Source organism: Sceloporus occidentalis, unplaced genomic scaffold, assembly GCF_023333645.1.
Source record: "Sceloporus occidentalis isolate IW3139 unplaced genomic scaffold, rSceOcc1.0.p SCAF_6, whole genome shotgun sequence".
In the NCBI taxonomy this organism is placed as follows: Eukaryota; Metazoa; Chordata; class Lepidosauria; order Squamata; family Phrynosomatidae; genus Sceloporus; species Sceloporus occidentalis.
The window spans coordinates 24,909,648-24,930,559 of NW_028316986.1; the positions used below are offsets into that span (position 1 = coordinate 24,909,648).

Consider the following 20,912-nt stretch of genomic DNA (forward strand, 5'->3'; position numbering starts at 1 on the left):
ATCAGTCCTACCCACCCTGGTGGCCAACTCCAAGCAGTGGTGGCTATGGGAATACGGGGGTTAGAGTACAACACATCTGGAGACCACCAGTTTAGGGGAAGTTATTCTAATTGCAGCTTATATTTTCTGTTAAAAGGGGGTACAAAATATGGGGTATATAATAACACTTTGTGTGTGTGTGTGGTGTGCCTTCAAGTCATTTCCAACTTATGGTGACCCTAAGGCAAAATTATCATGGGTTTTCTTTGCAAGATTTGTTCAAAGGAGGTTTGCCATTGCCTTCCCCTGAGGGCGACAGCATGTGACCTGCCCAAGGTCACCCATGAGTTTCATGGCGAAGCTAGGAATCGAACCCTGGTCTCCAGAGTCATGGAGTTTATCACATGGGGGAAATCCCATGCAAAAACACAATTTAAAAGCTGGAAGAAACCCACAAAAGCGAGTTGATTTTCATACATGTCGTCGTTAAACTGGTGTTAACCCGAACAGAAAGTAGACAAAACACACTCCTTTATACTTCTGGGATTTTCCGAAAGTAAAAAAGAATGGCTTTTGTCTACTTTTCATCTACTTTCAGTTCAGGTTAACAACATTTTAGAACAACGTCATGTGAAAACCAACCCACTTTTACAGTTTTTTTCTGATTTAAACCCCCGTTTCTGCACAGGATTTCCCCCATGTTTCATACCAGGACGATTGGCAGAGCCTTGAGGGAGGGTGGGGCTTTGATACCCTCCATGATTAGGGTTGCCATAAGTCAGGAGCTCCAAACCGGGACAAATGTAGGACAAATGTAGGGCAACATTTTCAAATGTAGGACACATTTTTTATACAAAATGGAGGACGTGCAAAAAAATTGAGGATTTTTAAAAAATGTTAATATAAATGCATGTTTTTTAAGCATGATCAAAATGGAGGACATTTTGGCATTATTCCTAGACAGATGGCAGAAATGTATTTGCCCTCGGGTTCAACTTTACTTCTCAGAAGTGTGTACTTGGTCAAGGGACTGTGGTTTTTCTTCACTGCGCATGAGTTTGTAAAAATTACAGCAAGTTACATTGGCCATGCCTCAGAGGCTTGTTGATAGCAATATCACCACCAACATCATCACTATAATTGTCCAAGAAAGGCAGACTTGTTAGCATTCAAAGTGCCATAAATACACAGAAAATGCACTTCCATACATTTAATAACAAAAAATAATGGGAAAAAAATAAAAAACAAGACAGGGGTGTATATATTTCATAATAAAAATTAATGTAATAAAATAAAACAAGCAATAATAAAAATAATAAAATAAAATAAAACAAGCAATAATAAAAATTAATAAAATAAAATAAAATAACTATTTTATATTTTTAAAAATAATTTAAAAACCCCAAAAAACCAAGGCAAACCTAATGGCCACTGACTCAGCTCTCCTCCTCCTCCTCCTCCTCCTCCGGCCCAATTCTGCCCTGGCCCCTTCAAGGCACCCTTCCTCCTCTTCCTCCTCCTCTCCTCCTCCTCTCCTCCGCCCCAATTCTGCCCTGGCCCCTTCAAGGCACCCTTCCTCCGGCTCCTTCCTCCTCCTCCTCCTCCTCCTCCTCCTCCTCCTCCTCCTCCTCCTCCCCTCCTCCTCCTCCTCCTCCTCAGGATGGCTGGCACACACGCGCACGCGTGCAGAGGGAAACAGGGCAGGCGCGCGCACTGCCACTGGCCCCTGCTGAGGCCTGGACGGCGCGCACCAAGGAGCCCGTCCTCTTTGGCCAGCTGGCCAATGGCTGGCTGGCCAAAGCTAGGGACGAGCTCCTGTTATGGAGCCCCGTGCGCGCGCGCATGGGTGGGTAAGCCCTGACACGGTGGTGGGCGGCGGCGCTTCTGCCGCCGAGGAGGAGGAGGAAGGCGGAGGTGGGTTGGCGCTGCCCAGCACACCACTAAGAGGAGGAGGAGGTGGGTTGCCGCAGCAGCCAGCCGTATTAGCGGCAGCGGCTATGGCCGCAGGAGGAGCGGACCCCGAACCGAGAACAAGGCGTGGGGGCCCCCCAAACCGGACCATGACCGTGAGGGGCCCCCCAAAAGCGTGATTGTCACGGGGGCCGCCGGGTTATGGCATCCCTATCCATGATAGAGACCAGAATTTTCAATATCAGCAAGGTCCATTGGACTAAGCTGAGGCATGTGAGTCAGTATATAAGGAAAGTGCATCCCCCATCCTGCCTCTTTTCCACGAAGCAGGGAAGCAGAGCTGACATCAGGATCTTCTCTGGCTAAGTTTTTGTGTTGTTTGTTGGAAGGGGTTTTAGACATTTGGGGTCTTGGTTTCCCCAGCAAAGGTCTCAAGTTCTCCCTGGGCCTTGCTTTCTCCTCCTTCCCTGCCTTGAGTTCCCTCTGGGGCTTGTATTTTCCCTGGGCCATGAGTTCTCTCTGGGCCATGAGTTCCTCTGGGTTTTGGTTGTTCCCTGGGCCTTGCTTCCTCCTCCTTCCCTGCCTTGAGTTCTCTCTGGAGTTTGCCTTTTCCCTGCTGGGCTGTGAGTTCTCTATGGGCCTTGCTTCCTACTCCTGCCTGGAAGTCTCTTCAGATGCAGCAGATTTGATTGCCCTTGTGGTTTATTTTAACAATCACTGGTGCATACAAATATGGACTCATGATTGGCCTTTCCTCAGGCCTCACCTTTTTGGAATTCTTTTCAATAGTGGTTACAGTAGACATTTGGGCAGTCAAATTTTCTAATTCGTCTGTCCATTTTTGATGTGAAAATGCTGTTTCAGTACAGGTGATTAATCAGTTGTCATCCAAGTCTCCTCGTGTCACAAGGTTGGTCACGGTGTTGGTGCTTGAGTGTTTGAGGCATAACACTCAAGAGACAGACTTCCACCAGGCAGCGATGCTTGAAGAGCTTTGGACGCTTGGAAGGGTGAGGTGGCAAAGATGATAAGCACTTCACTTTTGGACAACACACGGTCCAATTATGGGAAGGCTTGCAAGGCCTTTGACAGTTTTGCACTGTACATGGTTTAAGTCACATGTGGCCAGTACCTGTAGAACACTGTTTGCAATTATGTGTTTATTTACACAACAAGGGGCTAATAACACAGACTATTAGGAATAAATTTTCAGCCTTAGCCTTTGCCGCCATTGCCCAGGGGTTAGTCGGTCATACATCAGATTTTAGAATTTGCAAGACCTTAATAGGGCAGGCTAGGATTCGGGTCATTAATTATGATGATAGGAGGCCCATCACTCCACAAATTCTCAAGGGTCTTTAAGGGACAGCAGGCTCTCTTGTGTTTCACCCCTTACGAGGCCAGTTTGTTTTGTACAGCGGCGTTAATGGCTTTCTTTGGGGCTTTAGAATTAGTGAATTGGTCGTTACATCAAAACAATGACACCTAAAATAGGGCCCTTGTACTTACTGATTTGGTCCTAACTAGCCTGACTGCTATACTGCAGATTAGAAGGTCTAAGACCGATTAAATAAAGTAGTGGGACATCTATTACATTAAATTCTTCTATTATGGCCAATCCTTGCCCAGTACAGGCATTGACAGAATATGTGGCACTTTGCAGCCAAACTCTGAGCCTCTTGTTTCTACATATAGACCACTCACCCCTGACTAAATTTCAATTTTGGACTGTGCCAGTTAAGGCTTTGGATAATCCTGTACCAAGGGGGGGTTAAATTCGGTACTTATTCTTTCCAAATTGGAGTGGCCTCCACGGCAGCAGCCATAGGATTTGAGGCACAGATATCAAACACATTGGTAGATGACAATATTCAGCTTTCAAGAAGTATGTGCGGATGATTCCTGCAACACATTAAATTGGTTGACTCTTGTTTCTTTCAGTCTTCAGAGTTCATTCTATTAGAATTCACATCCTCACCTGCGGGCACAGTATGATTTGTTGGGCAGTGAGACAGGCTTGAGCTGGTCAGATGGGCTCTCACCTTGGTCTCAGCGAGATCGTCACGATTGAATGTTTGGGCAGACGAGGCTTACGCTGGAGTTGTCTGTTCAAGTTCTTGTTTGAGGAGCGTGTTGGCCCTCAACCTGATGTGTTGCTTATAAACCTTGGTGACAAGGACCTTGGTTTGATCAAATGCAAAGATCTAATTTGTCAAGCGAGACATGATTTTGATATCATATGTCATACATGGCCTGGCATAAGGTTTTTCTGGTCTAAAATTTTGCCCCAACAGTTATAGAGAGGGGAAAGTAATCCACGTAAATTGGATGTTGCCAGAAAACAGGTTAATAGAAATTCTCTATTGAGGACATCTGGCTTTCTAATTAACCACCCATCAATTTTGTTTAAACACGCAGAGTTGTACCAGTCAAGGGGGTTCACTAATTTGATCTTTTGAGGGATTTTCAAAATGGGGTTAAAAGACATTTTGAATAGCCTGGTGGAGAAAGGGACAAGCTGGCCCATATGGGGTTAAAGAACTGTTTGGTATGCACCATTGGCACCCCTTTGTGGTGAAAGGTTAGGCTCTTGATCAGCTTAACACGTTAAGGGGTGTGGAGTTGTGAGAGAACCTACCTTTGGGGTAGACATGAGGGCTTTGCTCAACCTTACAAATTTGTGGGGGTTTGGGGGAGAGTGCCTTATATTTACCTTCCTAGGACTGGATTGAGGATGCAATCCAAATCATCGGATTTACCTCGGGGTTCGGTGTTTGTGCCCAAAGGGAAGGCTGAAGAGGAAGTCTAGGATTGACACCTGGCTTCAGCTGGACCCGCACCAGGCTTTTCACTTTAATCAATTTGCTCAGAGTTTGAAGTTAAGGTTGAAGTTCAAGTGCTTAGCTTTAAATAGATTATAGGTCAAATAAATGGCCCTTTATTCATCGAATTTACGTGTCTGGTCTCGTTATTTCATGGTTGGGTATCAAAATAAACTGCATAGTCCAAGCCTCAAACCACTACATCATGCTGGCTCTCAATAATACTATATGCTTACAAATTAAAGATACTGATATACCTGCCAGGATTTCACACATGCAAACCAGGACATGTGGCCAAGCTACAGCAGAGTATCATCGGGATAACAAAAATTATTAACATAGGAAAACACAGAAGCTAGGAGAGGTTGCAACAGTTTGCTTTTGGAGGAGCGTACCTGGAAAGGAAAGATTTTACCCCTCTGCTCCTCTCCCCATTACTGAGTTAAATGAATGCAAACTGCTTTTGTACTTTGAACTCAGTTTGCAGCCTATGAAGTAAGTTGAGGACAAAGAGGGGAAGTGGGAGGAGAAAAGAAAAACGGGGACATTTTAAAAGCAACTAAAAAAGTGAGATGAGAGAGGATTACTTGGGATTCTCCATGCTGAATCGTGACAGCTGTAGGATATTTACAAAGCTTTCTTTGCAATTGTAAACTTCCTTCTTCCCACATCAAGGAGCATTGCCTGGATCCTAAGATCCTAAGGCTAAGGCAACTGCACCTCCCTCACAACTCCTCCAAGTTATGACTCCCTTATGACTCCTCCAAAGAAAAGACAGGCAGACTGGCTGGGCCTGTGCATTGTTGTTCAATCCGTTTCTATAGCTATATGGAAAGGCACCATGATCAAAGATGTTTTCGATTACCTCAGAACAGCAGTTATTGTTGCTTGTTTGTTTAGAAAGGATTACAAAAGCATTTCTAAGGTTTTAAGAGTTTGGTCAATCCATTGCCAGGCTAGTGAATGAAGAAGGTTCAAGACCACAATAAACAAAGTGGGTTTACTCTACCAACAAACCAGCACATCACCCAAGAAATCACAAAGACCCTCAGAGCAACATCCAAGGATCTGAAGGACGCTGTCATCTTGGTTAACACAAGTCTTCACAATTCAACAAAAGACTGAGGCGTAGTACTGACTGGTGTCTTGCACTGGCCTGGGCCGATTTTAGAGCTCCATAAGGCTGGGCATCCATTTGCCCAGCCCTAATTTCGGTGCCTGTACACCATCTTGCCACACCCCCGTCCACACAGGGTACACGACAATGATGTGCACTCGCCAGAAGCATTGTCATCATGGTGCATTATGACACCCTTAAAAAGCTGCCTATGGCAGCTGGCGCAGAACCAAGGGGCAAAAACGAGCAGCATGGAGCCACCCATCTGTATCCCCCCCGAGTAAGAAATCGTTTAGAGAATGGCAGCCAGGAGAAGATAACAGTTCTGTAAAAAGAACAGTGCAGCCTGTCTCATGATGCCCAAGATGTCTAGAATAATGTTCTCTTTGGCACCGACGTGGCACCTTCTGGTACTCCTTTTGGTGCTGTGTCATCTCGACGCAGCGCCAAAGGTGCACTGTGATGACGCCCATAGTCACAGTGCAGCATGACAGTGGCGTCAGGGCAGAATAGGAGTGTGCGTAGTGTGAACGCCATGCCCCCACTCTGCCCTGAGGCTGGCGTTTATCGCCAGTCTGTCAAGGCTGTTAGTTTGGGATACACTGCTCTCTGTAGCATTTTGGATGTGTATTGCTTTTCAGAATTACTACAATGTGGTTACTGTATATAAACAATTTATTATTATTCTACTTTAGAGTGGTGGTTTTATTCCTTGGACATATTTATTTCTTTGACATATAACAGTTTAGTGCATTGTCAGTTTCTCCCTTCTATTTTTTCCTGTATAGGAAACATAAACATTTTCTGTGTTTAGACTTAGGTGTCGTATCTGTGGCTGCATCCACACTGCAGAAATAATCCAGGTTGGCACCACTTTAACTGTCATAGCTCAATGCTATAGAATCTGGGGATTTGTAGTTTGTTGGAGCACCAGAGTTGTGTGACAGAGAAGGCTAAATGTCTCACAAAATTATAGTTCCCAGAATTTCATAGCACTGAGCCATGGCAGTAAAAGTGGTGTCAATCTGGATTATTTCTGCAGTACAGATGCAGCCTAAAATATCTGATTATGCACATATGGGCAAACACAGGAATTCCAAAATAAATAAAAAATCCGAAATATTTCTGCTCCAAAACATTTTGGATAAGGGAGGCTCAAGCTGTTCTAGAAATGTATCATGTTTGTGTATCATTTGTTTACTCAGTTTCTCTGTTGTTCTTTATTCAAAATTATGGGGTTAAACTAAGATCTAATAACATTTTCAACTCAAAATATTTGATAATTCTAACTTTTTTCATAATTGCAGTAATTCTGGTGCTTACATCTCATTGAATTGTATAGGAATTTGAAAACCGATCTACTGATGCTGGCAGCTGCTTTTTTCTTTTTACCTTGAAATATTTTAATTGAATGATTGCAGACTGCTTTGGACATTTTAACAGAAGGGCAGCATAGCATCAGTGAATTGGACGGGGCCTTATGAGTTCATCTCAGGCTGCATCCGCACTGCAGAAATAATCCAGGGAGACACCACTTTCCATGGCTCAATGCTATGGGATTCTTGGCTCTGTAGTTTGTTGTGGCATCAGAACTCTGACGGAAAAAGCTAAATATATCTACAACTACAAATCCCAGAATTCCACAGCACTGAGCCATGGCAGTTAAAGTGCTCTCTGGATTATTTCTGCAGTGCGGATACAGCCTAACTCTGTCTTCTGTTCTCAGTACCTTGCTCAATTAATGATTCAGCTACTTAATTCCTGACAGATAGCAGTCCACCAACTCCCAAGGTAATCTGCTCCACTACCAGACAGCCCTAACCATTAGGATATTTATGCTCATCTTTATATAAAATCTTCTTCCCATAGAATCATATAATCACCCACATTTCTTCCACATGCCAGTACTGTACTTAAAATATTTTAAGACTGCCCTTATGCTTCCCCTTAAGTCTCCTCATCTCCAGCCCAAACATACATGGCTCTTTCTACAGCTCCAGCTTGCAAAGACTTGTCTTAAAAGAGAACTGGACAAAGTACTTCAAAAAACAACTGGATTAGCACAAATTAGAGATCTATTACTTCCCATGATGTGCACATATGCTTCCTTTAATGAAGTCTAAAACTGAATTCATTTTTTAACCAGCCGCATCACACTACAGGCTCATATTTAACTTGAGATTCATTAAGACACTTACACATATATTTTTTAAAAATAAAAAACATACAAATAAAATAAAATGTAAATGTGATTGCTGTACACTCTGAACATGGAGAAGATCGCACTCTCTCTCTCTCTCTTTATCTATCTCATGTGGGGAATCATCTGAGATTCACAAGTCATCTAGGATTGCTGCCATTCATGTACAAACCTTGATTTCACCAAATTTTTGTTAGATAGTATGCTTGTCATAGAATCATAGAATTGGAAGAGACCGCAAGGGCCATCCAGTCCAACCCCCTGCCATGCAGGAAATCCAAATCAAAGCATCCCTGACAGATGGCCATCCAGCCTCTGTTTAAAGACCTCCAGGTTCTTTCTGTATTATGGAATAACAATGAAAGCACATACCTTTATATCTGTTGTTCTTGTTTTTTTTAACCTAGAGGTTGCTGTGCTCACCATATAGCAAAGTGTAATACTGTAACATGCAAAATCCACAAAACAGTGATACCTTTATTGGAACAACCAAAATGCATAAAATACAAGTTGCAAAGTTTTGAAGCACCACTGGCTTCTTCATCATGCAAAGGTGTTTAAAAGCATACATGAGAAAACATTGTTGACAATGTTAGTCACAGGACTACAGTTTATCAAGATGTTCTTGTGTTGTTCTGAGTTAAAATGGTATGGAGGGATATCTATGCAGGCAAGCCATTCTTCCTTCTGGCCATGTAGTACTGGAGACAAAGTATTTTAAAATAATAAAATTTAAATTCCATTAACAATACAAAAAGTTCTTCCTTTGAGATCTAGAATATCTCAGGACTACACCAAAAATATCTTGACAAAATGTAGGCCTGTGACTAACATCTTCCAAAAATTTTTTCCTCCTGTTTGATTTTGCCCGATGAAGAAGCCGGTAGAGCTTCAAAGCTTGAAACATGTATTTTATGCATTTTGGTTGGTCCAATAAAGGTATCACTGTTTTCTGCTGACCAACCATGGTGCAGTGGTTTGAGTGTTGGACTATGATCCTGGAGACCAGAGTTTGAATCCTAGCTCAGCCACATAGACCCACTGGATGACCTTGGGCACGTTGCACTCTCTCAGACTCAGAGGATGGCAATAGCAAAACCCCCTGAAGAAACTTGTCAAGAAAACCCTGCGATAGCTTCACCTTAGGGTCGCCATAAGTTGGAAATGACTTGAAGGCACACAACAAAACAACAACAACAATAAAGGTATCACTGTTTTGTGGATTTTGGGTGTTATTGCACTTCCTAAATCAAGAAAATCTAAATTGAAATTGGCAATACAATCCTGTGCATGTCTACTCTGAGGTTAGCCCCTCTGAGTTCAAGGGAGCCTGCTCTCAAGAAATTGTGTAGAGTACTAAAGTCTTAATCTTTTAAACGTATGTGGAGAGAAAGCCAGATACATGATCAGAAGGGGTAAATGTGCAATTCTGTAATATTTGAGAAGTAGCAGGTGCTCGTGTAATTAAAGAGGATTGTAATACACACTTCCCATGGCAGAGGAGCTCAAGTAGCCCAAGCATGAGGAGTATAGAGTCCAGTTCACTCACATCACACTCTATAAAAGGGTCAAGAGTGACCAAGGGCCAATCAGATTCTCCTGTAGAGATTATTTTCTTCATCTGTATTAATCTGAGGCTGTGAGCAGCACCCAACAAAATCCAGTCTTTCTTGCAACCAGCCAGGGCCAAGCCTGCATCTCATTTCACACCATCATTCTGGATGTGGCTTTATCAATATGAAGAAGCAGTCATATATACTCCTTAATATTCACAAAATAGCAAAAGTGCCCATGCACATGATAATATCCCAGATTACCAAACTATAACTAAAGTACTATATTTTTTCCTGTTGAAAATATGTTCTAGCTTGCCTCTGGAAACAACCAGCCATTTAATCAGAAAATCTTTCAATTGTATCTTTGATACCATATGTACAAAACATGTGTTCTTCCAAAAGTAGTATCTCCTACCAAATTATTATTATTATCTTTATCTCTCCCCTCAATACTGTGACTCAAGGTTTCCAAACTAAAACTGTATTGCAACTGAGGCAATGGGTTGATATCTATGAAAGCTCATGGAAAAATAAAAATAATTGTATCTTAAAAGTGCTGCTAGATTTTTGTTTTTTTCTATTTCTCCCCATCCTTTTCTTCTTTTTAAACTAAAAAGTGCAATATAGTTAAAAGATACAAAAGGCAACATTAAAACTGAATTAAGCTATTAATATTGCTAAAAACCACCTTAAACATAACAATGAAAAAATATTAAAAAGCAGTTGAACAAGCAGGAGAATTAAAACAGCACAGCATATTCTTAAAAGCCTTTTGTTTAACCTTAAATTCTCAAAAGTCTGTCGGGATAAAAACTCTTTCCCTGCCGATGGAATGAAAGTAAGCCTCCCTAGGAGGGGAGTTCAACAGACTAGGGCGTCTCCATTATTAATGCACATCATTTATTACATTTATTATGTATTACTTTATAAATGTAATAAATAATACATTAAGTAAATACTGCATTATTTATTACATTTATATCACACATTTCCTCCAAGGAGCTCATAGGCTGCATCCTCACTGCAGAAATAATCCAGGTTGACACTACTTTAACTGCCATGGCTCAATGCTATAGAATTCAGGGAACTGTAGTTTTGTGGGACATTTAGCCTTCTCTGTCAGAGAGTTCTAGTGTCACAACAAACTACAGTTCCCAGAATTCCATAACACTAAGCCACGGCAGCCATTATTTCTGCAGTGAGGATGCATGGTATATGTAAGTCAGTGCAGTTTAGAGGGTTGTCATAGGGGATCCTTTTATCCTCACACAACAACCTTGCAAGGTACGTTAGGCTCAAAGAGAATGACTGATCCAAGATGAGTAGTCTTCCCTACTGATTCTCAGTGGTAAAAGAGCTGCCCTTTCCCTAGATCAGAAATGGGAAACCTCTGGCTTTCTTACTGTTATTGAGGTACAATCCCCAACATCCCTGGCCTTTTGCATGCTGGAAATGATGGGAATTAGAATCCAACAACATCTGGGAGCCACAATGTCCTTATCTCTGCCCAAGACGTGTTCAAATGCTTAAGAGTGTGAAAAGTCTACTCAATGTTGCTTACCTAAAGCAGTCTGGATACTCTGCAAGAGCCATGTTGATCACATCCAAAGCATGCTGATAGTGTTTTTGGGATGAAAAAAGGAGGGCCAGCAAATGAAGCGAATTCATATCATCCTTGCAGAGTTTCAGTGCTTCTTGGAGGTGTTCTATTGCATCACAAATCTAGAAAATAAAAATGAAAGATTTCTCTCACTTACATGTATATTCAACTACAAGTCGACCTCAGGGCAGGTTTTGGGGCCAAAACTATGGATTTTGATATGACCCATGGATAAGTCATTAGTAAACAAATGTTTTCCAACGAGCTCTACTTGGGGCTAACCTTGTACCAAATTCGGAAGCTTCAATTGGTTCAAAATGCAGCAGCCAGATTGATCACCAGAACATCTAGGTTTGACCATATAACACCAATACTGAAATCTCTTCACTGGCTGCCAATTAGCTTCCGGGTGCAATACAAGGTGTTGGTTATTACCTTTAAAGCCCTACATGGCTTGGGCCTGAGTTACTTGCGGGAGCGCTTCTCCCTACATAATCCGCCCCGCACACTTAGAACATCTGGAAAGTTCTTACTAGAATATTATAATACCAGGCTAATGACAACTTCACATAAGGCATTCACTGCCGTGGCCCCAAGATTATGGAATGACCTACCAGAAGAGATCCATCTCATTACTATCTTAGAGGCCTTTAAGAAGGCAATCAAAACGGATCTCTTCCGGCGGGCTTATCCACTGAATTCCATATAAAAAGGCTATGACGACTGTTCTTCCTTGACTCTAATTGTTGGCTAATGGACAAATTGTAATTTTTAGAGAACTAATAGGAATTCTTGGTAAATTCAGTGTTAGTATTTTATTGTTGTATTTATTGTAAATTGTACTAAGTGTCCTTTAAGGTTGTAATCCCGATCCGTGGGAGAGGCGGGAGGTATAAATAAACTATATTATTATTATTATTATTATTATTATTATTATTATTATTATTATTATTATTATGTAACAAAGGATCTAAAGGATGAAGCAAAGGATACCAATGCCAAAGGATTTACAAAATTCCAGCAGGCATAACTAACCTAAAAACTGGATGGATGAGACAGTAGAGTGGGGTCAGTGCTTCCAGGGCAGATTACACTCTTGCCTTTTACCAGAGGATAGTTCCTTTTTAAATAAGATTTTAAGAACAGCATTTACTTTGACCCATGGATAAGTCAACTCAGTTTTTTGGGGGTCATTTTTTGACTAATATTTCTAGACTTATACATGAGTATATACAGCAAGTCTTGAATTCAGTTCTGTTCAGAACCATCTGGTGTGGTATAGCAAAGTACAGCAAAAGAAGATTTAAAAAGCAAAACAGAAGTGAAACAGAAGTCCCTAAACTAAATTATCAGCTAAGGCAGGATCAATAAAATCCCAATAGCAAGAAACAGAGGGAACTCACTTGCAAAGCAGGAACAGAAAATAATTGCCTATGCAGATGAATACTTTGCATCATATAAAAGAATACATTTTAAAAATCCAGCTCACACTTAAACAACTCTCCAAAGCAGATGCCTAGATTATAGCCTGCTATATGTGAAGTAAAATAAAGCTGTTGCTTCTTTGCAGCTGCCAGAGCAAACACGAGAACAATTCAAAAGATCTCTTTTGTTTTTACTAGGTTTTATAGATTGTGGGAGGTTGTTATCCCAGATTTGATTTTTGCCAAGAACTTGATGCCACAAGTTATGACAGTCTCTGGGGAGGTTTCCAGAGTACAATCTGTCAGGCTTCTTGGGTTCAGTTTTAGTTGCTGCAACATTTTTATTAATCTACCAGACCATATATAAGTTTGACTCACACCCACCAACATATCACAAATGAAAGATGGACACCTGTGCCCAAGCAACATTAGAGTGTATTCGATATGGTATTAACACATAAACCACAATAGGTTGCAGCAGTTTGCTTTTGACTGGGCCTACTGGGAAGGACAAGATTCCACCGCATCCTTTCTAAGTTAATTGAATTAACTCCCACTGGATTAACTGAGGGGCCAGCATGGTGTAGTGGTCTGTGAGTTAGACTAGGACACTGGAAGACCAGGGTTCAAATCCCAGCTCAGCCATGGAAACACACTTGGGCAAGTCACAATCTCTTAGCCTGAGAGGTTGGCAGTGGCAACCCTCCTCTGAAGAAACTTGCCAAGAAACCTCAGTGGAGATTATCACATGGGGAAAAGGACATCCTTTTCCTGTCCTTCTTGTATGAAAGACTATCAAATAACATCACGCTTATCCCGTCATTATCCTGTCAGTGAAGAATTGCCCTGTCATTTTGCATTATTCTGTCACTGAACCCATTATTCAAAAGTGAGAAGACAATTCCACTTCATTGACAGGATAATGACAGGATAAGCATGATGTGTATGATAGTCTTTTGCACGATTGACCACTTCACTCCCATCCTTTGGTTCCCCCCCCCCCCATTTTGATAATCTCCTATAATAGGTTCACCTTAGGGTTGCCATAAGTCAGAATCAACTTGGAGGCACACAACAACAACAGGGTTAACTGAATGCAAACTGCTTTTGCAGTTTCAATTCAATTCACAGCCATTGAAGTAAGCTGAGACAAAAAAAGAAAATGAGAGAGGAAGAAAGTGGGACGTTTTAAAAGCAGCTGAAAACATAAGGCAATAGAAGATAAATTGGGATTGCCCCTGACAATATGGGACATTGGAAGGTTTGTGACTCTCACTCATCTTGGCTGACAAAATGGAGCAGATTTGGACAAGTAACTGAGTGAATCCAAGGGGTGGTAAATACCTCATTTATACCGGGGAAAATGCTTGCCACTGTACAGGTGCTGCAGTGCACTTTCTCCTCAAAAGGATCTTCCTGTTACCTTACCTAGGTAAGAGGGTTGGTATAAAATTTAAGAAGGTTTTCCTCCGGCAAATTATTATGAATGTATAAGAATGAGATGGTGGTTTTTTTTTGGATTTTTTTTTGTTTTTTTTTTTCTTTCTATGTTTACTTGTTTGATGTTTTGTATGATGTTTATTTATTATGTAGTTGATTGTAAACTTATTTATGTACAATACACAACTGTTTTAATAATAAAATTTAAAAAAAAAAAAAAAAAGGATCTTCCTGGAACAACGACCCAATTCTAATATCCCCCTTTTAAAGAAGGTGATTGAATGAATGGCCTTTGAAGCCCAAGGATTGTGGCCTGACTGGGTGGTGAATTTTTGCTGCACATTTTAGTAACAACACTAAAAACATATATTATTAATTATATATTCAGAAAAAGCCTGTTGGGATAGAAAAGGTTTTGTTTGTCTGCAAAAAGAAAGTAGAGAGGGTACCAGACTAATTTCTCTTGGGAGAGAGTCCCAGAGGCTGGGAGCAGCCACTGAGAATGCCCTCTCCAGTGTTTTCATTAGATATAGGATGATGGGACACAGAGATGGGCCTCCCTAGCAGACCTCAGAGCATGGACTGGTTCATAAGGGAGATTTTTTGGCTGTTGTGTGCCTTCAAGTTGTTTCCGAATTATGGCGACCCTAAGTCAAACCTATCATAAGGTTTTCTTGGCAGGATTTACCATTGCCTTCCCCTGAGGCTGAGAGTTTGTGACCTGCGCAAGGTTTCTGAGTGGTCTTCCATGGCCAAGCAGGGAATTGAATCCTGGTTTCCAGAGTCACAGTCCAAGACTCAAAGCACTACGCCACACTGGCTCTCTCAGAATACAGTCCTTCAAATAACCTGGACCCTGGAAGGGATGAAGATGGCAAAAGGAGGTGGAAATATTTACAGAGAGGAGGTGTTTGCTTGTTGTTTTAAGAACCAAAGAAGGAAAGATAGAGGAGAAGGAACTGAAGTGGGGAAGTTAACAGCAGGATTGTTCTGGAGCAAAGAGAATACATGTTCTATCAGCACATAAGGCTGATCTTTCTGAGGTATGCTGGGGGAGACACCCAAAAGGTCTACCTTTCCTGCCTATTAGAGCAAGTGGGACCAGGTGACAAGATGTCCTCCTTATCCAGGACATGTCCTACATTTCAACCTTCTGTCCTGGGGTAATTTCAAACTGTCCTCCAATTTGAGCATGACTAAGAATCATGAATCTGCATTTATACTGCGTTTTAGCTTTTGTTTTGTAATATCCTGCATTTTGCGGAGCCTTGTCTACCTTTGCAGTGATGACACTGTGTAAATTTACAGGGCTTTATAAATAAAGGTTAATAAATAATAATAATAATAATAATAATAATAATAATAATAATGACATCTGGTCACCTTGAAGTGGGAGGGACAACCCATCTAAAGAATGCTTTGCCTAATGCCAAGGCAACTTATATGGAATGTACATTGACCTGACTGAGATGATAACCATTAAAATCAGAGATGGAGGTGGGACATTGAGGCATAGGAAATTTTGCTCCCTACTTTTTATTTCAGCTCTTGGGAATCTTTCTTCAGTTGTTCTGCTCTTCCTTCCAGAAACTCAGAGGAGCTTACAGGGATTTCACAAGCATACATAAAAACAGTTGACACCTATTGAGGTTTGACAAGTCAGCATCCCATGCTTTCAAACTGTTCTGAGCCCAGAGTGATGCAGTGGACCAGGACACATAAAATTTGCAGCAGAAGCAAAGAAGGTTAACCCCTGAACCATACCTTAGTGGGAGGATTCTCAGGAAATCTACATCAGCTGCTTCAAGCAACCCAAAGGAAAAGCAGCATAGAAATATAACACCAGGTAAGTTGCTTGGATCACATACAATGGGATGGATGCACATAAAAACTACAGGAAAAGAGATTCCACCTAAACATTAAGAACTTCCTGGCCATAAGGGCTGTTCAACAGTGGAACATACCCCTTCGGAAGGTGATGGAGTCTTTTTCTTTGGAGGTTTTTAAATAGAGGCTGGATGGCCATCTGTTGGGGGTGCTTGGATTGTATATTCCTGCATGGCAGCATGGGGTTGCACTTGATGACCCTTGAAGGTCTCTTCCAACTCTATGAATCTATATGACTGCTCATAATCACAGGCCAAGATAAAAATTAATCTGAAGCCACATGTTTACTCAGAAGAAAGCCCAGGTATGTTTAATGGGGCTTATATCCAGGTGTGCACAGGATTGCCGCCCTTAGAACACTTCAAGTATTTGTTAGCTACTAAGCAAAACTGCCTTGATAACTCCTTTTGTTCAATAACTTTAGAATCAAGTTTCCAAAGGGAAGAAGCCTTGACATTTATAATGAATACAAAGCCACCTTCACTGCAGTGAGACCTGAAATTCTATCTTTCGGAGGCTGAAAGTACATTCTCCTAGGAAATCTTCCCCATTTGTTATTGAAGGAGACCTTAACATAGGACAGATCACTTAAAGATGATATTCTAAGAGGACACGCACGTCCGCATTTGCTCACAGGAGCATTTCAGTGGTGAAAGGGGAGAGAGGAGAGCTAAGATAACAAACATATGACCAGAGACTGGACTTTAATTCTCTTTCCTACACAGAAGTAGATTTTCAGTAGGAAAAAGTTAACATGGAAAGAAGGCCATAATATGCAATGAAAGTAATCAAAACATGTGTCATACCAAGTACATTTTTGCCACTTACATGGCTGTTAAAAGAAAATAAAACACACCCCAAAAAGTGTGGTAACCTGAGCTCAAATCCCCACTAAACTTCTTAGCCTCAGTTCTTTATCTATAAAATGGGAATAGCAGTGGTCCTCTGGATAATATTCAGGGGTCCACTGGAGTTTGCCAAGATCATAAAGTGGTCTGCATATAGTTATGGTAGAAATAATACTAAACACTGCATGGTTGATTGAATGAAATAAAAAGGATTAGGCTGTTGATAGCTCCTTGTCATCATAGGCGGGTTATAGACCGCCCATTTGGGGCGGGCTGCACCCGCCCCTTTCCCCGGTGTATCGGGGCCTCAGCTGCCAGAATGGCAGCCGCTGAGGCCCCGATCCGCCACTTTTCCTCATGACGGCGGCCGTCTGGAACGGTTGCCGTCATTTTTTACGCACAGAGTGCGTATTAGGGTTAGGGAGGTGCGGAAGCACCGCACCTCCCTAACCCTAGTACGTGCTCCGCGCGTACCTTCATGGCGGTTTGTAACCCGCCATAGTTATCTGTTACCTCCAGTAATGGAGGGAATACACCTCTAATACACTAGAGCAGGAGTTCCCAACCTGTGCTCCAAGGTGCCCCGCGGCTGCTCCAGGAAAATGAAAGAAATAAAAATTGAATGAAATTAAAGAATAAGAATATATTCCCATATATACTCCTAAACACCATCAACTTGTAAGACGTAGGGTCAGCCTCTTAGAGGCTCTGCCATAGAAATAAGGGCTCTGCGAGTCAAAAAGGTTGGGAACCTCTGCACTAGAATAACATCAGCAGAGGGTTAGACCTTTCATGTCCTTCCCATGTTCTTCTTATAGGCTTCTGGTGGCTTCGTTGGCTGGTTTCCAAACTAAATTGAAGTTGCCAAGCAAAGACCAAACCAAAACCACTCTTCAAGTCCTAAACGTCTCGGCCCAGGACAGGATATCTAAACTTGTTTATCTATAAGGCTGCCCAGTTGTTTAACTTATTATATTAAGTGCTGCTGTGAACTTCACCTGGTCCAGAGGTTGGAAAGAACTAGTGATATGGCCCCTGAAATTAGAGAACTCTCTCCACTAGACAGACCCAATATACTATCCTCCCTTCTCTTTTTCAAAACACAGGTTAAAACATTCTTTTTAAGTGTGTGTGTTAGGGGGATGGCAAATGAAGGTGTTATTCACATCAAAGAAATAAAGTAGTTTGACAATACTTTAACTGCCATGACTCAATGCTATGGAATTCTGAAATCTGTAGTTTTGTGGGTGCGGATGCAGCCTAAATTGCCTGGCTGAGCAGAAACAGTTCACTGAAGAACAGAGCTGGGCAACAGTGTTTAAAGGCAATTCACTAAGGTGCAGACTCTTTAACTGAAGGTACTGAACATAGCAAGCACTAGTTACACCATTTGCCACCATTAGGGCAGTTTACAAGTCACCCTGGAACTGTGCATCCTATTTCAGTAGCTACCAAATTGGCTGCTGAAAGCCTTAATCGTGGTACTCTCTGGTTAATATAATCTGCCAGGTACATTAGTAGTATCATTTAGCCTTCAGTTAATCAGAAAGAGAATACATTAGATAGTTTAAATTATTAAGGATATTAAAAATGCATTACCAAAAAGTTTATCATGAGCCACTTTGGCAAAAGCAGAAGATGATATTTTAGAGGCCTAAAAATAAATATGTCTCGGGTATCAGCAACACACTCCAAGCATGCTTTAAAGATTTATATCCTATTAAATAGAGGGAAATAGGGCAACCACAGAAGAGTCCAGCTCACACCAATCAGCATTGCTCACAGAACCTGATATTGAATGGTTTTCTGTATTCATATATCTTTGACTGAATTTAGGTTTTTTTCCTCTTTAAAATATTTTTACAAAGATAAATAGCAGCTCATGCACAGGTAAGCATGATTCTCATTCTGCATACCTAAAACTGAGTTTAGGCAGCCTATCCCTTCCTGGCCAAAAATCTACTCTCTAGTAGAACCATTATAACAATTAACAAGACTTGCAAGTGTTGAACATACTAAATTTCCAGATTTACTTAAATGGAGAATTGTGCTTAAAAAGCTTCCCCCAACCCAAACCCTTTAAGAAATTCCTTCAAACAATTTCTAGTCCAGGGATTATAAAATGAAAGTTGTATTAAGGGTCACTGGATGGGATAAGAGAGAGGTGAAAAAAGTTACTCCCAGTATCCCCAGCCAGAATGCCTACTGGAGGATTTTGACTTTTGTAGCCTAAAATAATTTTTATATATATTTGATTTAACTACATTGCTCTTATGTTCATTTGTATGCCACACTGGGTCCTGTTTTTGGAGAAAAGGCAACGTATAAATAAAGTTGTTGTTGTTACTTCTTTTTGAAACTCTGAAAAAATCTGTGTGTGCCTGCAGTATTATTTAACAAGAGCAGGAAAAATGTGCCACCAAGGCTGTTTTTGAGGCCTCTGGGTCCCCTAATAGCCCCTTCTTTTAAAAAGCAAAAATCCTCAAGTCAATGCATGATTTGCTTTTTGGTTTGAAAAAAACTTTCTCCTAGACCTAAAATAGTCCCTGAATATGGCAATATAGCAATACTGTGATGAAAGGGAGAGAAAGGGGTGGGGGGATTGCTGTGAGGGGTCAGGCTTCTAAGGTCCCCGGGGGGGGGGGGGGACACATACTCTGAATCCACAAAAGTTGCCCATCCATACCCTAAAACCTTCCCCAGTTGTTTTAATCTTCTGTAAAGATGCTTGAGAAAAGAGATTACCATAGATTCTACACTGTGGTCAATAGTGCATAACTTTACACATCCATAACTAAGTAGCAAGACCTGAGCAGGGCTTCTAATGACAGGGTGACTTGGAGGTCTCTCATTCATAGGGTCTCCATAATATCATCCCTTCTGCTGTGCTGGATGGTCATGTTCAGGGAATTCCTCATTTAAAAAAATGTATTTGTTCATGTGGAGAGAGACTAGTAGAGCCCCATCTCATATATTGTTCTTTTGTAATTTTTACAAAGATGAGAGCAAGTTTAATTGCACCCCTCTTAAGTAAATTCTCTAGAAGATCCTCTCAATGGTAATTGGTTTATTTATTAGAAGAAACAAAAAATGTGTAAGTAACTGTTGCAAAGTTCCTTTTCTCTGCTCCTAAGACTCATAAAATTATTTTAGAAAATTAAACCCAGTTAAAAAGAGAAGCTACTTGTTAATGAATTGCAAAGATGCATAACAGGGCACCAGCCAGAGAGCTGCAATAAGCAACAGGTACCAATACGGCCTAGGGCATAATGTACATCTATCATTCCTATATATTCTGTTGTGAAACAGGCACCATTACATAATAACATCACAGCATCTCCTTGTGAAAATGATCATTCCACATCCACTTAGTTTTTTTTCCCTGCACAAATAAGGCCACATAGCTATGCAAGATAATTCCAGGTTGTAATTATAGACCTTGAAAGCTGGCAAAAAATCCAACCTGGATTGTATATTTATGGGCCTTTACAAGTACTGAAGTACAGTGCGCCTGCGTCATACATGGGCATGCTATACACAGTTTTCAGCTATTGCCGGAAAAGGCAATGGCAGGTGCGCCCATGGAACACACGCCACACTGCAATGGGGCTTTAGCATTCGCAAAATTTCCCTTACACGGGGTGTGTGTGTCCAGAACAGATCCCCCATGTAAGGGAAGGGTGCGCTTTACTCTCTAGCTTCTGATGCACACGTCAATATAAATAAAAACAAGCAAGGTCTTAATAAGAGGCCATTTCATAAAGCAAGTGTTAGCACACCCTGCATATCCCGTGTTATTTTGGAATACAAATATTTTTTTATATTTTGTTATAATAGCAGTTACATAGAGGCCAACAGTCTAATCCTGGAAAGGTCATTATGACCTTTAAGTGAACTTCCCATGAGTGGTGACATGAGACCTGAGGGCATGTGGAAAGGGCCCATGTAATTTAATGGGTGTAAGTGTTGCTTCTTCCCAACCCCCTGCCATGTGCGTTTCATCTTGAAGGTCAAAGTCAAAGAAGTCTGTCAGCCTAATGCAATAAGCCAATCTCCCTGCTAGCCTCCACTGTATTTCCCCATACCTTGTCCTGTCTCAAATTCCCTGGGGTTGTCCTGATTTTATCC

General features: G+C 41.3%; 1 protein-coding gene across 3 annotated transcripts in view; it reads right to left on the reverse strand.

The window, feature by feature from the left end:
- TTC7A (tetratricopeptide repeat domain 7A) overlaps positions 1-20,912 on the reverse strand; it is a 317,709-nt gene that overhangs the window by 159,043 nt on the left and 137,754 nt on the right. For all 3 annotated transcript variants that reach the window (XM_089529137.1, XM_089529136.1, XM_089529135.1), the window contains exon 15: positions 11,147-11,307. In XM_089529137.1, the coding sequence (XP_089385263.1) occupies positions 11,147-11,307 (161 nt within the window). The remainder of the gene's footprint in view (positions 1-11,146; positions 11,308-20,912) is intronic.